Below are 25846 nucleotides of genomic sequence, written 5' to 3' on the forward strand. Positions count from 1 at the left end.
CTGAATTAACCACTGTGAGTTGGCCTTCTCTGTATGGGATTGCTTTCCAGTCATCCCTGCAAATGACCATAAGACCACATTAATTAAGAGGATGGAACCATTTAAAAAAAATTTCTCATAGCAAAAACAGACAGAATTTTATCTCCCCTTGATGAATATTGCATAATCTGGGTGGTCAACATTACCATGCCAAAATTTGATATATCCTAGAATGCTTCTTTCTAAATATAAAAATCGCCTGACTGAATAGAATACCCAACACATTATGCAATCTGTTCCAAACACACAGGGCAAGAGGACAGTAGAATGTTCTACTGTTTCCAATTGGTAAAAGATGTCACAGATTGGATCTTCGATGTTTGATATTGACTGGAAGGCAACCATATGCAATTCTCCAAGCAAGATCCATAATAACTTATTGAAGTTCTAAGGATACCCTAACATGAGGAATCTTCAGAACTTCAACAAGTTATGAAACAAAGTGTTGGTATCAGTAGCCAACTGTGGAAGTTTGCAGCAAAACAGATTAAAGATTTCTTTATACTAAATTTTACTTCTTTTTTTTTTTTTTAATCGAAAGAATGTCAATGTTACAATGTTGTAGTGTCTTAGAGTTACAGAATGTTGTAGCATTCAGGAATAATCTCAGCTTTTGGACCTTTATAATCATTTACTACAAACAGAGAAAGACAAAACTCAGGTAATAGAGGAGAAGGTCTGTACATGTGTGATTAGTCTGCAATATTTTATGGATTTTTGAAGCTGTATTGCTTAAATAGAAGAATTTTAAGAAATTCCTTTTTAACTTCTTGGTATCAGCTGGACCAAAAAAAAAATGCACAGCTTATTATATAATTGCTTTTCTTCAGCTTCTGTGATGTGTGTAATATTTATTATGTACAATTGAGCAGGGAAGATTATGGTTTTGAGTACTATGGCTTTAGAAGAAAAGGAAAGTGGCCCTATTTTTCAGTCTTCTAAGGTTTCAATGTTTTTGTATATAAGTTCTTGAACTGGTAAATGGAGAAGGGAATTCCAAGTATAATGAGGGGTTCTCTCTCTTAGGAAACAGTCCAAAAGGAATGCCTCCAAGATCCCACTTTCCAAGAACTTTTTTTTCCATGAGATCCTGTGGGTTGTATCAAGACATGGTCAGCCAGGCCTGACTGACCATAGTCGTGGTTGCAGATGTATGACTTGTGTTCCTCCAGGTGGATGGTTGCTGATATGCCTGTCTGTCCAAAGTATGCCAGCTTACAGGAACAGGGTTCTCTTTTTTTACCTCACAGATTAAGCTGGAAGATGAATTATTTGCTGTCAGTAATGGTTTAAGAAAGCAGCTGGGGTGTTTATGGACCTAAATACCTAGCTGGTTAACAAACACCCCAGACAATTTCTTAACCCTCTGTATCCATAAATATTATAGATGTTAATTTTCTTCTTGGTAATTTGGACTACAACAACATGAATCTTTTTGATTGATTATTACTAGATTTTTAACTCATATATACATAGTCTCTAAAACAAAAATATTGAATAGGGTAATCAACTCAGAAAGAAAAGGTGGGTGGGGGACTAAAGGAATGCTGCAATTTCTATATACCAATGTCAGAAGTATCAGGAACAAGAGGGAAGAGAGTTTTTGGCATTGGTTAGTGCAACCTTGCTAAAAGTTATAGGCATTAGTGAGACCTGGCTAACAGAAGATGATATAGTTGAGGGACTGAATGTGAAGGATTAAGTATTTTTAGGGAAGATAGAGAAGACAGGATGGGAGGAGGAGTATTGCTGATGATAGCAGATGAATTGCAGCTGAAAAAAGAATAGGAGACAGGTGGGAAGTGGCTGCTCATTTGAAGCAATCTGGAAGACATGCATTGCTAAATTAGTACAATGAGTACAGGTCAAGTGATTATTACGGCAGACTTAAACTATGGAGATATAGACTGGAAGGAAGAAAGATCATACGGCAGGAAGGAAATAGTATTTATATACCTGCTAAGAGATAATTACTTAAGACAGCATGTGATGGAGGAGACTAGGGGTGGGAGAGTGCTGGACCTGGTCATAAGATCAGAAGAGCTATCCATAACCAAGGTGACAACATTGCGCCCAATTGGTGAAAGCGACCATGCAGTCTTGACTTGGGAGATTGTAAAACGTGAGGAATATTGTATCAAGAAGGGGTATTTGTGGAACTACAAGGCAGGTGATTATGACATGCTTAAGAAGAAGCTTAAATCTGTACCATGGCAAAAAACATTGCAGGGTAAGGATGTTAATTGTGCATGGGGATATAGTTAAGGGTCATCTAGAGGAAGCAGTATTAAGTTGTATGCCTAGAGTAAGGAGAGTTAATTGGATAGGAGTTAGATGGATGAGTAATATCATTAAGCATGAGCAGCAACAGAAGAAAATGCTGCAAAGGATATATAAAGAGAAAGCACAAGGAAGGCAAAAACAGATTATGAGAAGAATCTAGCCGAGCTGGCCAACAGAAATCTCAAAGAGTTCTTTTGTTATGTGGCAAGTAAGAGAGAGAATGACTATGGAAGATTAACCTTAATGAGTGATGATGGTCACTAGGAGACAGAAGCAGATAAAATAGTTGAGTTACTGAGTGACCACTATGCAAGGGTATATCATCCTAGTGAGGTTACTGCTTTAATCTATGTGACAGATACTAATGTGGGAACAGAGGTGGATGAAATGGAGGTTCTTAGGATATCGCAAAATCTCAATGTAAATACAGCTGTAGAATTAGATGAGATATCAGCTAGGATTTTGTGAGAAAGTGCAAGGAAACTGGCAATGCCTTTGAATGAGTTCTTTAATTTAAGTCTCAGCTGTGGTAGAGTTCCAAGAGAGCAGAAAGAGGGCAAAATAATTCCTTTGCATAAGGGAGGTTTTAAGACTGCAGTAGCATTTTATAGACCAATCCATATCTCAAGCAGTGGTAAAAGTACTAGAAAAAGTGGTAAAACAAGAGAACTCAAGAATGGGTAGATAAAAATATGATACTGTATGAGGATCAACATGGCTCTGTGAAGGGCTTTGCATAACAGATGGGACTCTGTTACGCAAATTAGAACAAATGGGGATGGATATAACACTGGTCAAGTGGATAAGAGGGTGGCTGCTAGACAGGTATCAAAAATTGGTATATGGAGGAGCAGAATCAAGGCAAAAACAGGTGACTAGTGGTGTATACCGCAAGGTTCAGTGCTGGGACTGATGCTGTTTAATTTGTACATAAATAATATAGGAAATAACCTGAAAGGAAATATTCAACTGTGTGCTGATGATGCGAAATTAGGTAGAGTAATAGTTAATCAAGGCGATGTGGAGACTTTGAGGATGATTTAAATAGGCTGCCAGTATGTGCAAAAGTTAATGGATGTCAGTTTAATGTTGAGAAATGTAAAGTTATGCATTTTGGGATAAACAGATTACATGCCGTGTATAACACTGATGGCAGTGTACTCCAGGAAATAGATGAAGCTAGAGATTTAGGTGTGGTGGTAGACAGAGTTAAAATTTAGAGCACGTATTACTAAGGTAGTCCATAAAATTACTTGGCTATTGAAGAACACATTAACAAGCAGAGGAATGCTTAAGGGCGAAAGCTGTATAACTGAGAGGAGACTTCCATATATCCTTTAAAGGAATGTGGAGAACTGACCAGGGCTTCTGACCTAATGTCCAATCCTCCCCTTCTTGTGGTGCACCCTGTTAGGTATCTACCTGGATTCTGAACAAGTGAGGATGGGCTGGCAATTTGGGATTTCATTGACCAAAAGGCTGGGGCATCACCCAGTTAAAAAAAAACCTCAGTTGTTTTTGCCAATGAACCAGGTTGAACAGTGAAAAGTCAGCTACTAGAACAAATCCTGAAACATATCCCTACTCAACATCACCAGCGTTCAAGATCAGTACTATCAACATAAGAAGCCTAAATGGCAAAGAAATGAAGCTGGCTGAGGAATTGGATAAGTACCAGATAAGCCAAAAACTGTGAGATCTTTTTAAGAAAAAAAAGGAGTAGCTTTAGTATTCAACACTAAATACGAGGCTAATCTTTTTGAATGGCAGGCAATATCAAGTAGAGTGATGTGGACAAATTAACAATGGAGAACTGGACAATGAGACTTAATTGTGCCTATTGTCCCACACAGGTTCTACTAAGGTAGAAGTGGAGGAATTTTTTGAGGCTTTAGAGAACGCAACTGACACAATGAAAAAGAAAAGTTGGTCCTTGTTGGAGATCTAAATGGTAGAGTAGGAAATGACTGTCAGACACAGAAATATTTTGGGAAAATTTGGAGGAAAGTGCAAAGCTAATAATAATGGCAAATACCTGTTGTATTTCTGCTCAGGACATGGACTGAGTGCTGTAAAAGGAATTAAAGATGAGAAAGGTGACATGAAAACTGGAGAAAAAGATATTCTTGATGTATGGAGTAATTACTTTGAAAAATTGCTAAATGAAACAAGCAGTGACAGCACAGTGGTAAAAAAAAAACACTGATCAGGTATGCAGTCAGGAATACATATCCATACTTGAAGTAGAAAACATCATTAAAAGGCCTGAATGCGGAAAGGTAGCAAGAGCAAATGATATTCAACCAGAAATGCTCAAACATGGAGGTATAAAAGTCTAACAGTGGTTGCACTGCATAGTTCAGAAGGCCTGGACAGAAGGACAAATTCCAGATGATTGGAGTAGAGCTCTCAATATCAATTGCATCGTGAATGGAGAACCTATAGAACAAGTAAAACATTTCAGTTACTTAGGCACAATTTTTAGTGAAGATTGTTAAAAAGTTGTTTCTTATTATTATATCTATGTTCTATATTTATTTATCTCTTTATACTTAATTTTATATCTAGGATTGTTTCCTTTTCAGATACTGGCGAATTTATATTTTGCTGTGCCAGCCAGTATCCTATAGTAGAAAAGATCCTTACTCAGGGAGACAATACTGGATTCTTAGCTTTCTTACCCAATATTTTACTTAACTGCCCTATAGATCTAGATTATTGCAGTCGTGACCTAAATCTATATTTATATTCACTCACTAAATCCTTCCCACCAAATTCAGGTTCTAATTTTATAAGTGGTAATTTGGAATCGTAATCAGGCATGACTCAGGTTCAGGAAAATATGACGTTTATTGGAATATCTAAAGCACAATACAAAATTCATGCACTTAATTATGTTCAATACTAAATAAACTTGAACTAAGAGATTAACATATTCGAACTAATTAAAACTTATAAGGCATGGTAAACACTGTAATTATGCAATGGGATACAAATCAGATGATAATAAGTTAAGCTAAATTCCTTCCAGCAGTATTTCTCGTAAGAACAAACTATTAACCATTCTAATGTTATTGAGACTTAAAATTCTACCTTTCGTATCGCATCAAGTTACAAAAATCTCTCCTAAACAATTCTTCTTACTCACAAACGAGATTAACTTTCTAAATAGTGACTGTCCACAGAGTTCCTTATTATAAAGTTCTTAATTTCATAATTGTAAACAATCTTCTTTCTTCTAATGAACATTCACACAAAATTAGAACAATAGCACTGACCTTTTTTCTCCGCGTCGTTCTGCACCACGTGTTTGTCTGGATATTTCTCATCTATTTTGGCTGTCTAGACGGCAACGTAAGGGTTACACTATCTTTATTTTTTCTGCTGGAAACGGACTCAAAATCCTTGCGTTTCAGAAACAACTCAATGGGACTTTCCAGCGACAGCTTGATTCTGCTAGGACTGGAATTTTCTTCCTTCAGCTTTGCATAGAATCCAGCTTCATTTTTTTATGAACGCTTGCTGCCCAACATCACAGACTTCATCCCCCCATTTATGCGAAACTGCCTGCCAACTTCCGAACCACCCAACAGGAAAACGATACGACAAGTGATCAAGAAAAAGCCCCCTTGTTCCAGGCTCAACCCCCTTTTATACTCCTATCGAGCGTCCTCTTTTTTAACCCCTTTTTCACACGAACCTTACTAATTTCACCCTTTGGCTTATCCTTCATTTCTACGACGCTGATATACTCAGATTCATGGAATACATGGCTACGTGATTTTCCAAATAAGCTATACCCACCAGCATTACGCTGTACGCGTGTAGCTTTAGGCCTTCCAGGAATTAATACTAAACAGCTTTATGATGACTCACAATAGATTTTACATAGCTTAAGTAAGGCTTAAATTTAATTCACATTATCCCTCTTTTTAAAGACATACAAAATGAAATCTTAAATTAATCACAATAGCTTAAATATAAGGTGCTTCAATAAAGTATACAAATTTTTACATAAAGTGAGGAAGTTTCACTTTTAATCACAACTGATGGGCAGGTATTTCTCTATGTTTGCAATTTTTATATCTTAGACCCTAAATGAATGATTTCTATCTAAGATTCCTTCATTTAGGATCTAACAAGATGGAATTAAATATGGAAATAGACAACAGAATCAACAAAGCCAGTATGGCAGGAAGACCAAGATGGTGAGTGGCCTGTGGAATGTTCCTATGAGGATAGATTGAAAGTGTGTGTGTGGATTGCAAAAGATGGTTGATAGGAGAAAAATAGGGGATATGATAGAAACATTCAAGTTGCTTAAATGGTTTTATAGGATAAATGCAGTGGAAATGTTTCAGCATTTGGCTAGAGGGACCAGAACAAGGGGTCATCCCTGTAAGTTGAAAAAAGATGTGGCATAGTATCAGGACTAGATTTTTTTGTTTGGAGAGTTGTGATGAGTGGAATGGGATGTCAGAGTCAGTTGTGAGTACTTTGTATGTTGGGTTCAAAGAAAGGTATGATAGATTGGGTCTCCCGTGGTCTTTGGACTCCATGGAGGTACCCATATAATAATACAATTGTTTATTTTATTTATTTGATTATTTAGACAGTGAAACATGCTGAGGAAATAAATCTAGTAAAAATAAACAATCGTATACGAGTTAAAAACTTGGTAATTATCAATCAAGCAAATCTACTAGTAGTGAATTGCAAAAAATGTCCATCTTTCTTGACATGTTGACCTTCTTCAAGCCAATCTCAGCTTTATTTCCTTTGGCACTACAACAGTGTCATTTGGAATAACCTTTGGATCAGACCATTTTCAACAGTCGGTCTGATTACTATTACTGCTTTCTTGATCCATAGAATGCTCCAATGTAATATCTGAAATAATATATACAATGAGGATCTTCGTTCCTTCCACACGAAACCACCATAAAAAGCTCAAGTCAAAAACTTCAACTTCATACTGAGCCTGTAATATCCTTAAAAAATCATCTACAAATTCAAACTTTGTAAAGACTAAATGCATATAACTTGGCTCCTACTCAAACAGCAGTTCAGGCTTTCGGTCCCCTTGCTAAGGCTACTTGGAGCAACTTCTCCTCCCTCATATCCAAACATGGATCATGGTAAAGCTGTTTAAAGATAAAGTGTATCTCTTATCATGAGTCTTCTCTCCATTTCCTCCAACTTTTGTATCAGGGAAAATCACCTCCCACTGCACCATGAATAATTCACTACATGAATCCTGTGATCTTTTGTCAAAAAGATATCAGCGGATTATTTCACAAAAGACATGGCAAAATTTTGTAACAATAACATTATTACAACATGAATTAAAAATGTTTTTGATTTACCAAAATACTCATAGAAAATGAATTTTTAAAGGATTTTTGTTCCATTTACCAGTAAATTGGCAAACAGGTTTACTGGTATTGCAATCCCTAGTGAATGACATAGCATAGCCTACCAAGTGAGTCCTGGGACTCCACGGAAGAGCCATGTAGTAGCAGTGGTAGTAAAAGTAATAGTAGTGGTAGTAAAAGTAATATAAATAATATTAATAATCAACAAAGCAGGAAAGCATTAATAATTACGTATGGTATTCATAAGATAAATTTTTAAATAGATGATTCAAATAGTTTACAATTAGAACATGTACCTGATTTGGAATGTTTTACACCTCCTGAAACAAATTTTTGCTGTCCTACAATTTTCGATTCTCCCACATGAGGAGATACCTGTTCACTACTACAGCTACTTCCAGAAGTTGTTAGGGTTGGTGTGCAATTTGTGAGCTTTTGAGTTCCAGATACTGGTAAGAGAGCAGAATCAAGTGAATCTTGATCAATTTCAAGATTGGAGGTAGGTGACTTCGTATTTGAGCTATCTTCTGTACAGGATGGAATAAATTCTGCAGTATTTGCAGTTGATTCTCTTAATTTTACATCTGTTTCTTGCTGTGTGGGGCTTGAAGGGCTTTCATCAAGACTATTTACTGGAAATAATAAATAAGCACTTTACACAAAGTAAATAAACTCAAAGATGCAGTGAATCCCCCAGAATCCTGGAGAATGTTAATTCAATAATTCCTAATGACTGTATAGAATTAAACTGAATTATTACTAGGGTGGGAGTCAAATTAATGACATTATGCATTTCATTATTATCCGATATGCAAACTTATTGGTTGCACAGATGTGACCCTATCAGATCACATGTGCCTTTTGCATGTTTGAAATTCAAACATTAAATAATGGAGTATCATCTACAGTCAGAATTGGCCATCAAGGTTAAACACAATTTTGTGAATGAACAATAACAGACTAAAATTCATTTTCTTTACTGATGCACAGAAAAAAAAGTATGACAATTTCTGCTAGTAGTTGATAAAGTAAAACCAAAGTAAACATCTTTGATTTTGGCACTGTGTCTAATTTATACAAAAGTCACTATTTCTTGGGTATGCAAGTGTATGCACAGTGCATCAAACTAAAGCAATCCACTCAGTGGCCAAAATTCTAAACAGACTGTGAATTCCAAACAGAATCCACTATTAACATGTGACTAACAACTTGTCACTAACTATAAAGAGATGGTAGATGTCTTTCTGGAGGAAATTACATTCAACTGTATGTAATAATGGACAGATTGTAAATGCAGTAACTTTGAATAGGGTATAACTTGAGCCATAACATAAATGACCAATGAAGGGATACCACATCTGTCCAAGAGAAATAAACAGCTATAGCTAAGACAGATAAGGAGCATTAACATTAGATACCAGGAGTTTCCAGGGAACCTCCAGGGCATTCCCTGGAAACTCCTAGTATGATTCCAGATGAACTAATGAGGAGTTCATGGCATAATGAAGTTGTTTTAAATTTAAAGGCTTACAGTGGTCGAACTGGAGCACTTAATTGTCAAAGCTGTATAACTGAGAGGAGACCTCCACACAGCCTTCAAAGGAATGCAGAGAATCGACCAGGGCATCTGACCTAATGTCCAATCCTCACCTTCTCGTGGTGCACCCTGTTGGGTATCTACGTGGATACTGAACGAAAGAGGATGTGCTCAATTTGGGATTTAGGCAACCAAATTGTATTCTTATTGGTTAAACCAAAATAAAAAATGATGGTACAACATGACAAAATTTCACGCAGGCTGGGGCATAGCCTGGTTAAACATGCCCCCCCCCCCACGTTGTTTTTGCCAGGGAACCAGGGCGAACAACGAAAAGTCAACTACTGGAACAAATCTGAAAACACACCCCAACTCAACATCAGCAGAGTTAAAGATTGGTACTATCAACATAAGAAGCTTGAATGGCAAAGAAATGGAGCTAGCTGAGGAATTAGATAAGTACCAGATTGACATAATAGGGGTGACTGAAACAACAAAGACAAAAACTGGTGAGATCTTTCTGAGCAATAAATACAAAATGTTATATTCAGGCAATGACAATCAAGGAAAAGGAGTACCCATAGAATTCAAAACAAAATACGAGGCGAATCTTCTTGAATGGCAGGCAGTCTCAAGTAGAGTGATGTGGGCAAATATGAGAATGGGGAACTGGACAATGAGACTTATTTGTGCCTATGGTCCCCACAGAAGGTTCTACTAAAGTAGAAATGGAGGAATTTTTTGATGCTTTAGAAAAAGCAACTGACACAATGAAAAAGGAAAAGTTAGTCCTTGTTAGGGATCTGAATAGCAGAGTAGGAAATGATTGTCAGACATACAAAAATATTTTGGGAAAATTTGGAGAAAAGAGCAAAGCTAATAATAATGGCAAATACCTGTTGGATTTCTGCTCAGGATATGGACTGGTTATTGCTAACACCATGTTCCAACATAAAAATGTGCACAAATTCACATGGAGAGAAGAGGCAAGGAATAAGAAAAGTCTCATTGACTATGTTATTGTTGATAGTGATGTTTTCACCCTAGTGCAGGACACCAGAGTGTACAGAGGATTTGAAATTGGAAGCGATCACTATTTAGTCTTGAGCACGATAAAATTGAATTTCATATTGAAAAGAATAACATTTAAGAAAGTTTTAAAGCGAATAAAAGTTGAACAGCTCTCAGATGTGAAGTATAGACTAACATACACAAAGATTATTGAAGAAAAAATGAAAGAGTTTGAGAACAGGAACCAAACCTTGGAGATTCAGTGGCAAGCCTTGAAGAAAACCCTGATTGATTCTGCAAGAGAGGCATGTGGTGAGGTTGTCTGCAAGGAAAGAAAAATCAGGACTCCATGGTGGACACAGGAAGTTAAAGAGGCGGTGAAGGAAAAGGAGAAATCATATCAAAAGAACCTGGCAAATAAGTCAGCTTTTGCTCTTAGAGAATATAGAAACAAATGTAAGAAAGCGAAACACTGTGTAAAACTAGCTAAACAAAAGTCATGGGAGGACTTTGGCAAGAACATAGAAAATAAATATCAAGAAGGTGGTAAGATATTCTGGAGGTTGTTGAAGAAGATTCGAAATGGAGGAAAGAGTGCTGTAAAAGGAGTTAGAGATGATACAGGTGACATGAAAACAGGAGAAAAAGATATTCTTGAAATATGGAGTAATTAATTCAAAAAATTGTTAAATGAAACAAGCAGTGATATCACAGTAGTAAAAAACACTGACCAGGCATGCAGTCAGGAATACATATCCATACTTGAAGTGGAAAAAGCCATCAAAATTGAAATGTGGAAAGGCTGCAGGAGTAGATGATATTCTACCAGAAATGCTGAAGTATGGCAGTATAAAATTCTTACAGTGGCTGCACTGCATAGTTCAAAAAGTCTGGACAGAGGGACAAATTCCCGATGATTGGAGTAGAGCTCTAATAGTGACCATATATAAAAAGGAAATAAAACTGAATGTGAGAATGACAGAGGTATTTCCCTATTGAGTGTTCCTGGCAAGATCTATGCAAATATACTTGAGAAATGGTTGAGAAGAACTGTGGAAGAAAAGCTTGGTGAAGAACAAGCTGGGTTGAGGTCTAATAGAGACTGTCAGGATCAGATCTTCACTTTACGACAAATAGTCGAAAAAGCATGGAAATATAACAAAGATCTTTATTTAAGTTTTGTCGATCTGGAAAAGGCATATGACAAGGTGCCAAGAGAGAAGCTATTTAATATGCTACAGTTATATGGTATCAATGGGGCATTATATCAAGCAATACTTAGTCTGTATTTGAGTTGTAAGTCGGCAGTTAGAATTGAAGAATGTACAGGAAGATGGTTTAATGTTAAATCTGGTGTGAGACAAGGATGTACATTATCCTCTGTTATTCATTATCTATATGGATCACATTATGAAGGAAAGTGGTATTAAACATGATATCAGAATTGGAGATGTTAATGTCAGCTCTTTGCTTTATGCAGACGATGTTATACTTCTAAATAAATCCGCTACAAGTTTGCAAGATTCCCTGACTAAATTGAATAACTGTTGTAATAGATATGGTATGAAGGTCAGCATTAAAAAGGCAAAGACAATGAAAATAGGCAGAATCATTGAAAATGTCAACTGTGTTGTGAATGGGGAACCGGTGGAACAAGTAAAACATTTCAGCTACTTAGGCACAATTTTTAGTGAAGATGGTAAATTAAGCATGGAAATAGACAACAGAATCAACAAAGCTGGCAGGAAGTCAATTGAATAAGTTCATATGGAATAAAAGAGAAACTAGTCGGAACACTAAATTAGCTGTATACAAGACAGTGTTCAAACCAGTTTTAACTTATGGATCTGAGAACTGGGTCAGAAGTAAAACACTTGACCAAAGACTAGAGACCACAGATATGAGAGTCCTGAGAAAGATTCGAGCATGAACAGATGGCATCAATGGCAATATCATATGAAAAACGAGGATATTAGGAAAGAACTTGACATTGTCGGCATCCAGGAATGCATTAGCAGAGCTAATCTTAGTCAGTATGGTCACTTAAGAAGAATGGGCGAGGAAAGATTAGCAAAATAAGCTTTCTCTGCCAGGTTGGCAGGAAAACAACCAGAGGAAGATCAAGATATAGGTGGATTGATACGGTACAAAGTGCCTTAGACGATAGAAATATAAAATCTGATAATGATAATATTGGAGTCTTGACAAGTAATAGACTGATTTGGAGGAAAATTGTAGATAGAAGTTAGTAATGCTGTAAGTTTTTCATGCAGTACTATCATATCCTGTAAACCCCTTGAGGGTACATGTCAGGAATTTGATGATGATGATGATGATGCAGTGGTCGAACTTGTAATTTGGCAAGATATGAACTGACCATCCACTATATTACTAAAAAGAAGTGTGCACAAAAAAAAAAACTACAATGACAGGCCATAATTGTAAATGCATCTATCCATTCATATTGACTACACAGATTTTGATGAAGTGTGGCATTTGGGAATATCAACTTTTGATGAGTTATTGCAGCTGTGATTATGATATTAAAAAAAGCAACAACTTCATGCGCCATTTCACTGATTTCTCTCCTAGCTTTAATATATTTATTCACCTTTGTTTCAATTTCTAGGTGCTAAATAATTTTGTTTTCCTGTTTATTTTGATAGTTTTATTCTTTCTATGGAAAATTTTAATATCAGAGTTCAGAGTTATTTAATGAAGTTATTGTCATGGAGATTTAAAGGTGATTTATTTAATTATTATTATGAAGAGAGACCTCCAGGGAATCAAGGACTCATCGAGGGAGGCCACATTTTACCTGCACCAGCTATCATACTTATTCTTGAATTCATTCACACTTCTTGCACTCATAACATCCAATGGCAATCCATTCCATTTATGCCCCACCTTATGAGAGAAAAAATCTAGCCTTCACTCTCAGCTTCCAAGGATGCCCTCTGGTCCTTTCCCCACCCTCCATAAATTGAAATCATGCATGACCTTTCAGAAGTTTGTAAGTCTCAATCATATCACCCCTCTTTCTCCTGATGCTAATGTCTGCAGTCTACAAATTCACAATATGTCTTCATAATCAGTATTCCACAATCCTGATATTATTTTTAACACTCTCCTTTGTACCCGTTCCAATATACCAGAATCACAACGGAAACCAGGAGATCAGACCTGAGCAAAATAGTCCAAGTGAGGTCTTATCAAGGCCTTGTAAAGTGGCAAAATGGCATCCTTATGTTTACATGTGAACGTTCGATTCAGCATTGCAATTATCTTTTGAGTTGTATTTGCAATCCTTGCTACATGGCCCCCTGAACTTCAACTCCCTATCTACTAACACTCCAAGATCCCTAGCCTGATCAGTTTCTTCTAGCATAATCCCACCAATATAATACGACATTGGATATCTAATCGCGCCGAAGTGAATGCTTTTACATTTACTGACACTGAACTTACATTTCCCCTGCCCATAATTCCAGCCTATCCAAATTATTCTACAAGTACTGTATATCAGAAGCATTCCTGATTACCGTTTGTACTACATTCTAGGACTATTTGCACTTAGCTTACGCTAGTATTCTCCGATACTTTTATAGTTTTTTTTTATACTATATTCGGCATGAAACTCTCTGATTCCAATCTTTGAGTTTCTTATTCGGTTTTAAAACAATGTGGGATCTAATATCCCCTTAATTTAATTAATGTTTATATTGCCGAAATGAAGCCTGTTGGCTCTTTATATATAAGTAACTTAATGGGTGCACCTTTTTGGACAACTCGTATAGCAGAGTATGTAAGTTCTTTTCGCTATACCCTTTGGTATTAATTTGGTCTAGCTACTCACTGATGAAGCCTCAATAAAGGCTGAAACCGGTCTGGGTAGTGACCTCCCTACCATAATGTAATAACAGCATACGTTTCCTAGGAAATGTGTCTTTATATTATGGAAAATTCCAAGAATGGCGATCAGAACTTTCCCCACCTTTGCAACGAGTTGCCCGTGTTTGTACTACGCTCTAGGACTACTTGCACTTAGCTCACGCTAGTATTCGCCGATACTTTTATAGTTTTTTATACTATATTCGGCATGAAACTCTCTGATTCCAATCTTTGAGTTTCTTATTCGGTTTTAAAACAATGTGGGATCTAATATCGCATTAATTTAATTAATGTTTATATCGCCGAAATGAAGCCTGTTGGCTCTTTATATTTAAGTAAAATTATTTTTCATTACTGTATGTAAAGGTATAATCTTATGTAATGCTTATGTTTACGTTTTGTTTTGATCGTTGCCATTGAGACAGAAATAAAATAGAACGCGCGAGCTTAGGGCGTGAGCTGCAGTAATTGGAAGCAAGCAATTAATATGAGTTGGACTAGAGAACAAGTTTAGGCGGGAAGAAGGAATGTATATAAACAGAAGGTGAAAGTAAAGAAGGACACTCAAGGGCAGGAGCATTCAGAACACTACGGAGACGAGGAGAAAACTTATAGGCGGCTGAGAGTAAAGTCAGCAGTGACAGTAATAGGAATTTTAGTGCCATAATAGGATTAACAAAAGACCGGAAGATTAATAGGCAATCCAGAATAATTCCACTAAGTTCTAGAATTACTAAGTATTCCTATATCGCTTTGAAAGAGGATTATGCAAAGCTCAATTTGTTATGCAGTAGTAAACAAGGATTAATTATTCTGCTTTATAGCAAGTCCGTCAAGATTTGTGCAGCGAGATAAATAATAATTCAGTTATCTCCGTGAAGAATTATTTTGAATAGTGTTGCTTCGGAGTAATAAGTGAATATAGTTTTGAAATGTGCTCACATTGAATCTGATGTGCTAAGGATTAATCCCGGGAAGAACAGTCCTATTTTACTTTATTTCAGTGAGAAGATTTAAGTGATAGCTCCGTCTCAAATATCCTAACATTTACTGTGGCGTTTTGCCGAGTTTAGCCAAGTTAGAAGCTTGAAAGTAATTCCCCTTGAAGTAATAACTGCCGCCATTAATAATTTAATAAGTGCTTGCTGACTAAGTGTTAAATTATAGAGTGCAACTTAGTGATACTAGTAAATTTATTTACTAAGAAATTATGAAGTTTTGAACTGTACGAACAATTTTTATTATTAGGAGAACTATGAATTTAGTATCTGAAGATATGATGTTTGATTCTATGTGAATGTTTTGACCTGAAGAACTAAGTTATTTGTATTATCTTATTTTCAGAGTTAAAATTTATGCACTTGTCATATAACCTTGTATTAAATGTTTTGTTTTATTGATTTCTATATTGTGTGTGCCTGATTCTTTTTCATTGCACCGTTCATAAAAAGTTCGGATCTTGCAGGAGCCTTAAGTGTAAAATATTAAATTCGGCCTATATGATTAATGAGACTGCTAAATTAATTGACGATTGATTCTACTATTTTACATAGGCTAATCTAAATATAGGGTGGTGCAGTATAAATATAAATTTCCCTATATTTTGATTAGTAATCAACCAGCAATTAATTGATTTTATTATGAACAACTTTACATCAAGATGGCGGATTCAAAACCAGGATGTACGATCCAACAATACAAAGTGCGAAAATCCCCAAAAAGCTGGGGTAGAGCTCAAGTGATCCCAATTTACAAAAAAAAAAAAAAAAAGGACAAAAAACAGATTGCAATAACTATCATGGCATCAGCCTCCTCAATACAGGTTATAAAATCTATGCAAAGATGTTAACAACCAAATTAATACCCTAAATAGAATCACAGTTGGAAGAAGAACAGAACAGATTCTGTAAGGGAAGATCATGTATAAACTCGGCTTTTATTTCAAAAATAGTTATAGAAAAACACAGAGAATACAATATTGAAACACACATAGCTTTCATTGATTATATAAAAGCATTTGACAAAATTTTGAGAAATAAACTATGGGAAACTCTAAAGGATTATCACATTCCAAACCATACAATGGTCTATTGAACATATACCACAATAATGAAATAGCAATAAAGCAAAATGATACCATATCTACTTGGAAACCAATAAATAGAGGAGTCCGTCAAGGCTGTCCTTTATCACCCATATTATTTAACATATATGTGGATAATATTATCAAAAAATGGAGAGAAGTAAATACATGTGGCTACCAAATTAATCGACATACAAAAATACACACACTACTCTTTGCTACATGATCAGATCATCTTTGGAAAGACTGAAGACGAACTGCAGAAATCAATCTATAATTTAAATAATATTATACAACAATATAGCCTAGAAATATCAAAGGAGAAAACTAAAGTCATGACTTTTCATGGAGATAAAACTGTCAGAAGTAAAGTAGTAATAAATAATAAACTAACTGAGCAAATTAATTTCAAATACCTAGGCTGTAAACTATCTTACATAAATGAAACAGATATCGATTTTAAGATGACAAACTTTATAAAAATCACTGGAGTAATTAACAGAACCTTTAAATCTAATTACGTACAGAAACACACAAGACAGAGTCTACAAAACAATAGCCAAACCTACACTATTATATGGAAGTGAGATATGGACTTTCAGAGAAAGAATTCAGGCAGCAGAAATGAAATTCCTTAGAAAAACTAACCCTATTAGATAAAAAAAAGAAATAATGAAATAATTAAAAAATCTTAAAATTAATTCCATAACACTTTCAGTGATTAAATATAGGAAAAACTAGCTTGACCATATAACAAGAATGCAGAGAGAAAGATTACCAAAAAGATCTTAACATATAAGCTTAGAGGAACAAGAAATAGGGGACGATCAAGAAGAAGATGGACTGAGTCCAGAACAGACTACTTGGCCTAGAACCTGGATAGGAAGAAGCTCTTTGTATCATCAGCAAATAGCTGTATGCTATTTGTCAAATCCTTCTCAATACTGATTGAGAAGGATTTGGACCAAACACCGATCCTTCTGGTACACCACCAGTTACCTTAAATCTTGCAGACTCACATCCCCTGTACACCATTTTTTGATATCTGTCAGTAAGCCATCCTCTTATCCAAGTTAATATTCTATAACCCAAACCCATATTCTCCAATTTATGCAAGTCTACCATGCATTTTCTGTCGAAAGCCTTAGCAAATTCCAAAAGTATCATGGTGTAGCCATTAACCTTGTCTAGTTCAATGGTAACATTGTTATAGAATGTGAGCAAGTTGCTAAAACATGACCTTCCCTTAGTAAACTATGTTGCTTATTGCAAAGTAGAGATTCACTGTCAACCCATTTCTGAAAGTGAGCCCTAACCAATTTTTTCAAAATCTTCTTCACCACTCCTGAGATATTAATTGTTCAACAGTTGGATACATCGGTCTTTGCACCACCCTTGAGCAATGGAATTATCACACATTCTTTCTATTCCTGCAGAATCTTCCCTGTTCTGAGACTCATATTAAACAGTCTGGTCAAAGGAATAACCAGTTCAGCTGAACACTTTTTTAGCACATGTGCTGATATCCCATCAGTCCCTATTGCTGAATTCTTATTCAGTTTGTGCAACAGCTCTAATACCTCATCCTCATACACCTGAGTTTCTTCATCCAGTAAAGAGATAGCAGTAAGCTCAATGTCGCATACATCAGGTTGATAGCTTTCAACAAAATGGGCATTAATTAGTTGAACAACCCCCTTCTGCATCTGTAATCCTCACACCATCTGCATTTAGCAGAGTTATTCTTTCAAATTCATTCTTTCTTTTACTTGCAGCATAACGATGGAATTCTTTTGGGTTGTCTTTAACTTGCAGAGCCAGTTTCTTTTCATATTCAGACTTCATATTCAACATCATACTTATGCACACAATATTTCTTCCGCATCATCCTTTTCCTATGAATCTTTGCTTAATAAGATTACACATCCATTTGACTCCTACCCTATTTATTCTTTGAACTCTCGGGACACACTCTGATATATTGCATCATTCGAGTATTGTTTAAATGTTTCCCATGAATTGTCGATATTCTTCCCATCCATTAACTGATCCCATTCCACTGAACTTAGTATATTCCTCAGTTGGTCATAATTTTCTGCTTTGTAGTTCAGCATGTAATCTTTTCTGAATGGAACATTCATAAACTTAGTCACTTCCCAAGTCAGTGCCGCATGATCACTGTCACCAAGTGGAGGCAGAATAGTTACATCTTTAACCGAAACGCCCTCTCGCACTATAATCAAATCTAACATTCTTTGACATCCAGTTCCTTCTGTTACATGCTGTGTGAGGAAGTTGTCCTGCAACAGCTCAATAAATGCATTTTTATTCTTCTCATGAGATTCTACTGCTACCCAATCAATATTTGGATAATTAAAGTCTTCCATTATGATTACTCTTTTTGTGCTCATCTTGTTTATTTGGTGATGCATTTCTTCATCACTAGCAACCAATCCACCAGATCTATAACAACACCCCACTATATAATTGATCTCGTTAGATTCCACCTAACACCAGATGGCTTCAAACTCACTGCCACATGAAATACTGTTAGTAGCAGTACTACAATCATAGGTTTCAACTCTAACTGGATTCAAGTCATCCGATATCATTAGCAGCACACCTCCTCCTCTCCTATCTCTCTATTGTACCTAAAAATAGTGTACCCTTTACACTTGATATCAGTTAGTATGTTTGATTCTGATAGCAAGGTCTCACTAATGCCTACAATCTGAGGTCCCAACATATTGACTAATGCAACAAACTCCATCCTTTTGTTTCTGATACTCCTAGCATTCATGTACAGACATAATAATAATCTATCTGTATGTTTTTTTTTATATTCTTACCTGCAGTCTGCATGACACAATTGGACAACTTGCAGATCTCTATTCTGTTACATGCTGCGTGAGGAAGTTGTCCTGCAACAGCTCAAACAAACACAAAGTCGAAATCGTTCTCTCCTTGTCAATATTTCTCCATTCCCATCATTAACACAGTTATATGATATTGTTGCTCTTACAAATTCTCACCATTCCTCCCTTTATAATTTAGTTTCCCTGACTCTCTGTGTTGGGTCTCATACCAGTTATTAGTTTTTCTAGACTCCTGATACCAAACGCATTCAGGTGTATGCCATCCCTCTTATACAAATCTAAACTTCTCTCAAACTCACTCCCATTTTGGATCCAAAACTTGCATCCATTCCTTATGGCAGGACATAATGAGTTATTTATTAATTATAAATTAATTATTAGTTAGTTCATTTTTATCATATTGAGGTAAAATACTGACGATTTTCACTTTCTCACTCTTCACTGTCGCCTCTTCCAACAACCCTTTCATGTCCCCTCTCATACTGAACTTATTGCTGCTAAGTCGTTAGTACCTACTACAATTACGATTTTGTTTACTTTTATGTTTTTGAATTGCTTCCTTGATATTCTTAATTTTAGCTCCAAGAAAACTCAAGGTTATAACTTGCTCATCAATAGCATGTGATATTATAGTCAGCATACCAAATGACTTGTTTCTTTACTAACACCACCACTTACCTGATTTCCATTACCTCCTGACTTACCTGTTTCCATGCTTTGTTGTTTCTTATTTTGCTGCTGAATTTTCATTTTCTCCCTATGTTCATTTAAATGCCTCTCGACTTTTTGTAATTCCCGTGTCATTTCTCTGATGAACTGCTTTAATTTTGCTATTTTGGAGGTTGATTCGTTTTCGTTAACCTCCTCCACAACTTCAATAACCTTGTTAGCAAGGGCTAGCCTTCTTGTTCTAGCCTGCGATGCTCTTTTTAGCATTATTTTTCTTGTGCATTTTTGGCACCATTTTAAACCTATACTTATTATTGAAATATCTTAATAAAAATATGTTATAAAACACTAGAACCCCTAAAATCTACACTAATACTAATATACTATAAAACACAAATTTTCTAAGAAAAAAACACAATAAAACAGACAAAAATCACTAACTTTCCACGAGCACTAAATTCACCAACCAATTTTTATATTCTTAAATTTAATTAAAAATTTAAATTTTTAAATTCTTATATTTAAGAGGATGATATCATCTGTATGACTTCATTTATTTCCAATATTGAGACCATACTTCTACATAAAACAGGTTTATTAAAAATAAACAATATAACCCCAAAAGTTTCATAAGTTGTTGGACCTGCATTATCATCAAGGGTACAAGACTTGTATTGGGTTGGCAAATAAGTTTGTTCGGTTTTTCAGAGTGGAATGAAACACATTTTATTTATTATATATAATACACATTAGTCAGTTATATATTGACCCTCTTTATCAATGACCTCTTGCCATCTGTCCAGCAACTTCATTATGCTGCGTTCATAAAATTCCTGAGGTTTACTTGTGAAAAACTGATCCAGGTGTCTTTTGACAGCTTCCTCATTAGCAAAGGTTTTCCCATTCAGAGAATTCTGCAACAATTGGAATAAGTGGTAATCAGAAGGTGCCAGGTCCGGTGAATATGGAGGATGCAGCAAAACATCCCAGCCAAGACGTAACAATTTACTCAGGGTTGTAAACGATGTGTGGGGGGTCTGGTGTTGTCATGGTGAAAGACAACTCCTTTCCAATTTGCCAATTCAATATGTTTTGTGCTAATTGCACGGGCCAGTCATGGTAACTGTGAGCAATAGACAGCTGAATCAATTGTTCTGCCTGACGGTAACACCTCATAGTGCACAACACCTTTATAATCCCACTACACAGAGAGCATGATCTTTTTTGGGTGCAATCCTGCGTTCGGGGTTGTTTGCGGCGGTTCACTCTTCTGCCCCCATGATCTTTTACACACCACATTATCATACATTACCCATTTTTCATCTCCATAATCATCCGTTTCAAAAATGGGTCGTTTTCTTGGTGACGTCGCAGAGAATCACAGATGGATATGCGAGCAATCATATTGGCATCAGTCAATTCATGTGGCATCCAAACATTGAGTTTTGAAACATATCCCAGCTTGTGCAAATGGTTTTCAACGCTTGTATGGAATATGTTCAGTACTGCAGCAATCTCCTGCACTGTTTGTGATGGATTTTTGTCGACGACAAAAATCCATCACAATACTCAAATCAACCTCTGTCAGGCGACCAGCGCATCACTGACGTCGAAATCTCCAGAACGGAATTTGGCAAACCACTTTTGGCATATGCGTTCTGTTAAGGCACCATCCCCATATACACTGCATATTTTTTATGGGCCTCTGCAGCTCGTTTGCCTTTTTTGAAATAAAAAAACAAAATATGCCGGTAATGTACATTATTTCCTTTCATTTCTAAAAATATGTTACACACACAAAACTGAAGTAGGCCGAACAAAAATTCACTGAAAGGTTATGCGAAACGTCACCTTTCAACTGCGCAATAGTGCTACGTAGTAGTGCAACAATAGCGACAGGCAAAGTGGCATAAACCGAATGAACTTATTTGCCAACCCAATATAAAAAAAAAAGATTAGAAAAAAATTAATTACACACAACTGAAGTTATAAGAACTTCAACATTAATACATATAATGAATGCTCCAAAAGTAGACATTGGGTCACACATTGAGAAGGGATTACACCATCTTCCAAGACATCTCGCAGACCTTACCCACATTTGAACTTCAGCTATGCTGCTCAAAATGAAATTACAACCTAGAAATATCCCCAAATCAGACTTTAATGTCTCTTAAAGAATTCTGATTCAACAAAAACATCATGACATCGAAACATCCTTTAGTCTAAAAATCCAAAAATCCATAAACAGGATGTTCCATTACATCCTATTATAGATGCGAGAGATTCCCTGACTTCAAACTTAGCAGAGTATCTGTCAGGCCTGGTAGCTCAACACACAGGAAAGATGGACTCTGAAAAATATAGCTTATGCTGCAGATCTTCGAGACTATCCATTATTATGAAGGAAATAATGTATCATGTACAATCCTGGCACTGATAACAGCTAGATATCATCTTTTGTAGAGCAGAAAAGGAAAATTAGAGCCATTTTCTCAAATCCTAATATGCTCCATACATCTTAAGATCAAAATATTAACAAACTCTGCATTTAATAAGGTAGACTAATAGGAGCAATTAGCATACACACAGATTTTCTGTTTCCAGTGTTTTCTTTTTCAATGAAATAAGACTTCAAAATGGAGTAAGAATAATACTCAGGTCAGATATCATATCATGAGAAGCCCCATTTAATGGAATATCCCCCCTCCCCCCTCCCATTGTACAGTACTGATGTGAGCCCTCTAGACTTTGATCGATTCCTTAAGTTGAAAGAATTGCTTTGTGAGAAAAGCTTTATTACCAGTGATGAGGTTTCAGAAATGACCTGATATATCAAACACATTGATAAAAAAAAAACTTGCTGACAGTAACACAGGACTTGTCCCAAATTCTTGACAAACAGGGATAAAAGTTGAGCAGCTCTCAGATGTGAACTGTAAACTATAATACAATATTGTGAACAGGTACCGAAACTTGGAGATTCAGTCAGTGACAAGCAGTGAAGTGAAATCACTGAGTGATTCAGCCAGAGAGGTATGTGGTGAGGTTGTCTGCAAGGATAGAAAAATCAGAACTCTATGGCAGACACAAGAAGTTAAAGACGCAGTGAAAGAAAAGAAAAAAGCATATCAAAAGTTCCTGGCAAATAAGTCAGCTTCTGCTCTTAGAGAATACAGAGACAAATGTAAGAAATCTAAAACAAAAGTTAAGGGAAGACTTTGGTAAGAACATAGAAAATAAATATCAAGAAGGTGGCAAAATATTTTGGAGGTTGTTGAAGAAGCTCAGAAATACTAAATATGAGATGATAAAGGTGACATGAAAACTGGAGAAAAAGATATCCTTGAAGTATGGAGTAATTACTTTGAAAAATTGCTAAATGAAACAATCAGTGACAGCACAGTAATAAAATACACTGACCAGGCATGCAATTAGGAATACATATAAATACTTGAAGTAGAAAAAAACATCAAAAGCCTGAAACGGGGAAAGACAGCTGGAGTAGATGATATTCGACCAGAAATGCTCAAGTATGGAGGTATAAAAGTCTTACAGTAGCTGCACTGCATAGTTCAGAAGGCGTGGACAGATGGACAAATTCCAGATGATTAGAGTAGAGCTCTCATAGTACCCATACATAAAAAGGGGAAATAAAACTGAATGTGAGAATTACAGAGGTATTTGTCTACTGAGTGTTCCTGGTAAGATTTATGCCAGTATACTTGAGAAACAGTTGAGGAAGATTGTGAGAGAAGCTCGGTGCAGAACAAGCTGGATTCAGGCCAAATAGAGGCAGTCAGGATCAGATTTTCACTATATGACTTGAAAAATAATGGTAATATAACAAAGATCTGTATTTAAGTTTTGTAGATTTGGAAAAGGCATATGACAAGGTGCCAAGAGAGAAGCTATTCAAAACCCTACAGTTGTATGATGTCAGTGGGGCATTATATCAAGCAATACTTAGTCTTTATTTGAATTGAAAGTCAGCAGTTAGAATTGAGGAAAGTACAGGATGATGGTTTAATGTTAAATGTTGGATGAAAATGAGGTTGAAGAGCTCTTGCATAACCTGAATAAGAATTTGCCAATAGCAACAGATGGAATATCAGCCCGTTTGCTAAAGGATGTTTAGCTGAAGTGACCAGGCCTTTCACACATTTGTATAACTTGAGTCTCAGCTCAGGAATGCTACCACAGGAATGGAAAGAATGTATGATAGTTCCATTGCACAAGGGTGGTGCAAAAACTGATGTGTCTAACTACCGACCTATTAGTATCTCTGGTGTGGTAGTGAAGATTATAGAGAAGTTGGTAAGAACTTGCATACAGAAATAGGTAGACAAGCATTCTATACTCTGCAGGGCAGCATTGGTTTACTAAAGGAAGGTCATGTTTTAGCAATTTGCTCATATTTTATAACAATGTTAAATCCGAGTTGGATAAAGGGAATGGATACACTATGATAATGTTGGATTTTTCTAAGACATTTGATAGGATACCATGCGATAGGCTGTTGTGTAAACTGGAGAATATGGGATTGGAATATAATCTATTTACTTGGATCAAGGGATGGTTGACAAACAGATATCAACAAGTGGCATAGTGGGTGTGAATCTGCCAGATTTACGGTAACCAGTGGTGTACCTCAAGGTTTAGTCCTTGGGCCATTATTGTTCAATCTATACATTAGTGACATCAAGCAGAGTCTATCATCAAATTTGCAACTTTTTGCTGATGATGTGAAGACAGGCAGGGAAATCAATTACAAAATGACAATTACAAATTAAACTGGAAATGTGGGCAAACGAAAATGGCTATCAGTTTAATGTTAGTAAGTGCATAACTTTGGCATTAATTAGAGTTCCAGCGGCATATTATATTAGCGAGGTTATGCTACAAGAAACTGAAGAGGCAAGGCATCTTGGTGTATTGGTGGATAAGAATTTCAAGTCGAAGTGATATTTTCTATGTTGAAGTGAACCTTGACATGTAAGGATAAGGAAGTAATTTTGCCTCTTTATAAGGCTTTGATAAGACTACACCTGGATTACTGCGTGTAGATTTGGTCTCCAGGGTTCCTAGGGGATAAAGAAGCTGTGGAAAGGGTGCAAAGAAGAGTTACAAAGATTATATCCAGATAATGGGATTTAGATTATGAGGACAGATGGCGAATATGTGGATTGCAGACTCTGATTAACAGGAGAAGGGTGATATGATAGAGGTCTATAAACTTTTGAATGGGTGTTATAGTATTTCAAATGACGAAATTTTTCGTTATATGGAAGGCAGAAAGAGAACACAGGGGCATCCATGGAAGTTAAGGTTGTTCTCAGTCAAGAAAGGGGTAAGAGCTAGGTTTTTCTCATAGAGAGCAGTGAGTGAGTGAGTAGAATAATTTGCCCTTAGTAGTAGTGAGTGCATCTAGTGTAAATGAATTTAAGGGAAGGTATGATAGCTGAATTTACAGCCTCCCTCGATAAGTCCTTGACTCCCTGGAGGTCTCAGATAATAATAATAAAAAAATAAATCTGGTGTCAGACAAGGATGTACATTATCTATATGGATAACAATATGAAAGAAAGTGGTATTAAACCTAATATCAAAATTGGAAATGTTAATCTCAGCTCTTTGTTTTATGCAGATGATGTTATATTTCTAAATAAATCTGCTACAAGTCTGCAAGATTCCCTGACTAAATTGAATAACTGTTATAATGGATATAGTATGAAGGTCAGCAATAACAAGACAAAGACAATGAAAATAAATGCATTCATGAAAGTAAAATGTACCACACATTTTAAAATTTAATGGAGAATAAAAAACAATTCATCGATAAGGTATAAAATCTTACCTTTTGATTGCCATTCAAGCACTGCAACTTTGATCTCTTCTGCAAATGTAAGGGGTTTAAGATGGAATTCCCACATAGACATTGCAGAAGACAGCTCTGAAGTTAAATCTGTACCAATAGATTCAGGAGAAATGAATGCATTTTGCAGAATTTTCAGATCAGTTTTTTTATCTGATGATGGAATTCTGTAAATAAGCCAATATTCTTAGAATTTTTAATCAGAAT

General features: G+C 36.0%; 1 protein-coding gene across 1 annotated transcript in view; it reads right to left on the bottom strand.

Annotated features, from left to right (window-relative positions):
* Positions 1–25846, bottom strand: part of LOC150093146 (uncharacterized) — a 339961-nt gene that overhangs the window by 35012 nt on the left and 279103 nt on the right. Inside the window, exons 18-19 of the mRNA XM_090414162.1 lie at positions 25622–25806; positions 7994–8329 (exon numbers count right to left, since the gene is read on the bottom strand). Of these exons, the coding sequence (XP_090270288.1) occupies positions 7994–8329; positions 25622–25806 (521 nt within the window). The remainder of the gene's footprint in view (positions 1–7993; positions 8330–25621; positions 25807–25846) is intronic.

This window comes from Typopeltis vanoorti, chromosome 24 (genome assembly GCF_054136105.1).
Source record: "Typopeltis vanoorti isolate ZY-2024b chromosome 24, IOZ_Tvanoo_1.0, whole genome shotgun sequence".
Taxonomy (NCBI): Eukaryota; Metazoa; Arthropoda; class Arachnida; order Uropygi; family Thelyphonidae; genus Typopeltis; species Typopeltis vanoorti.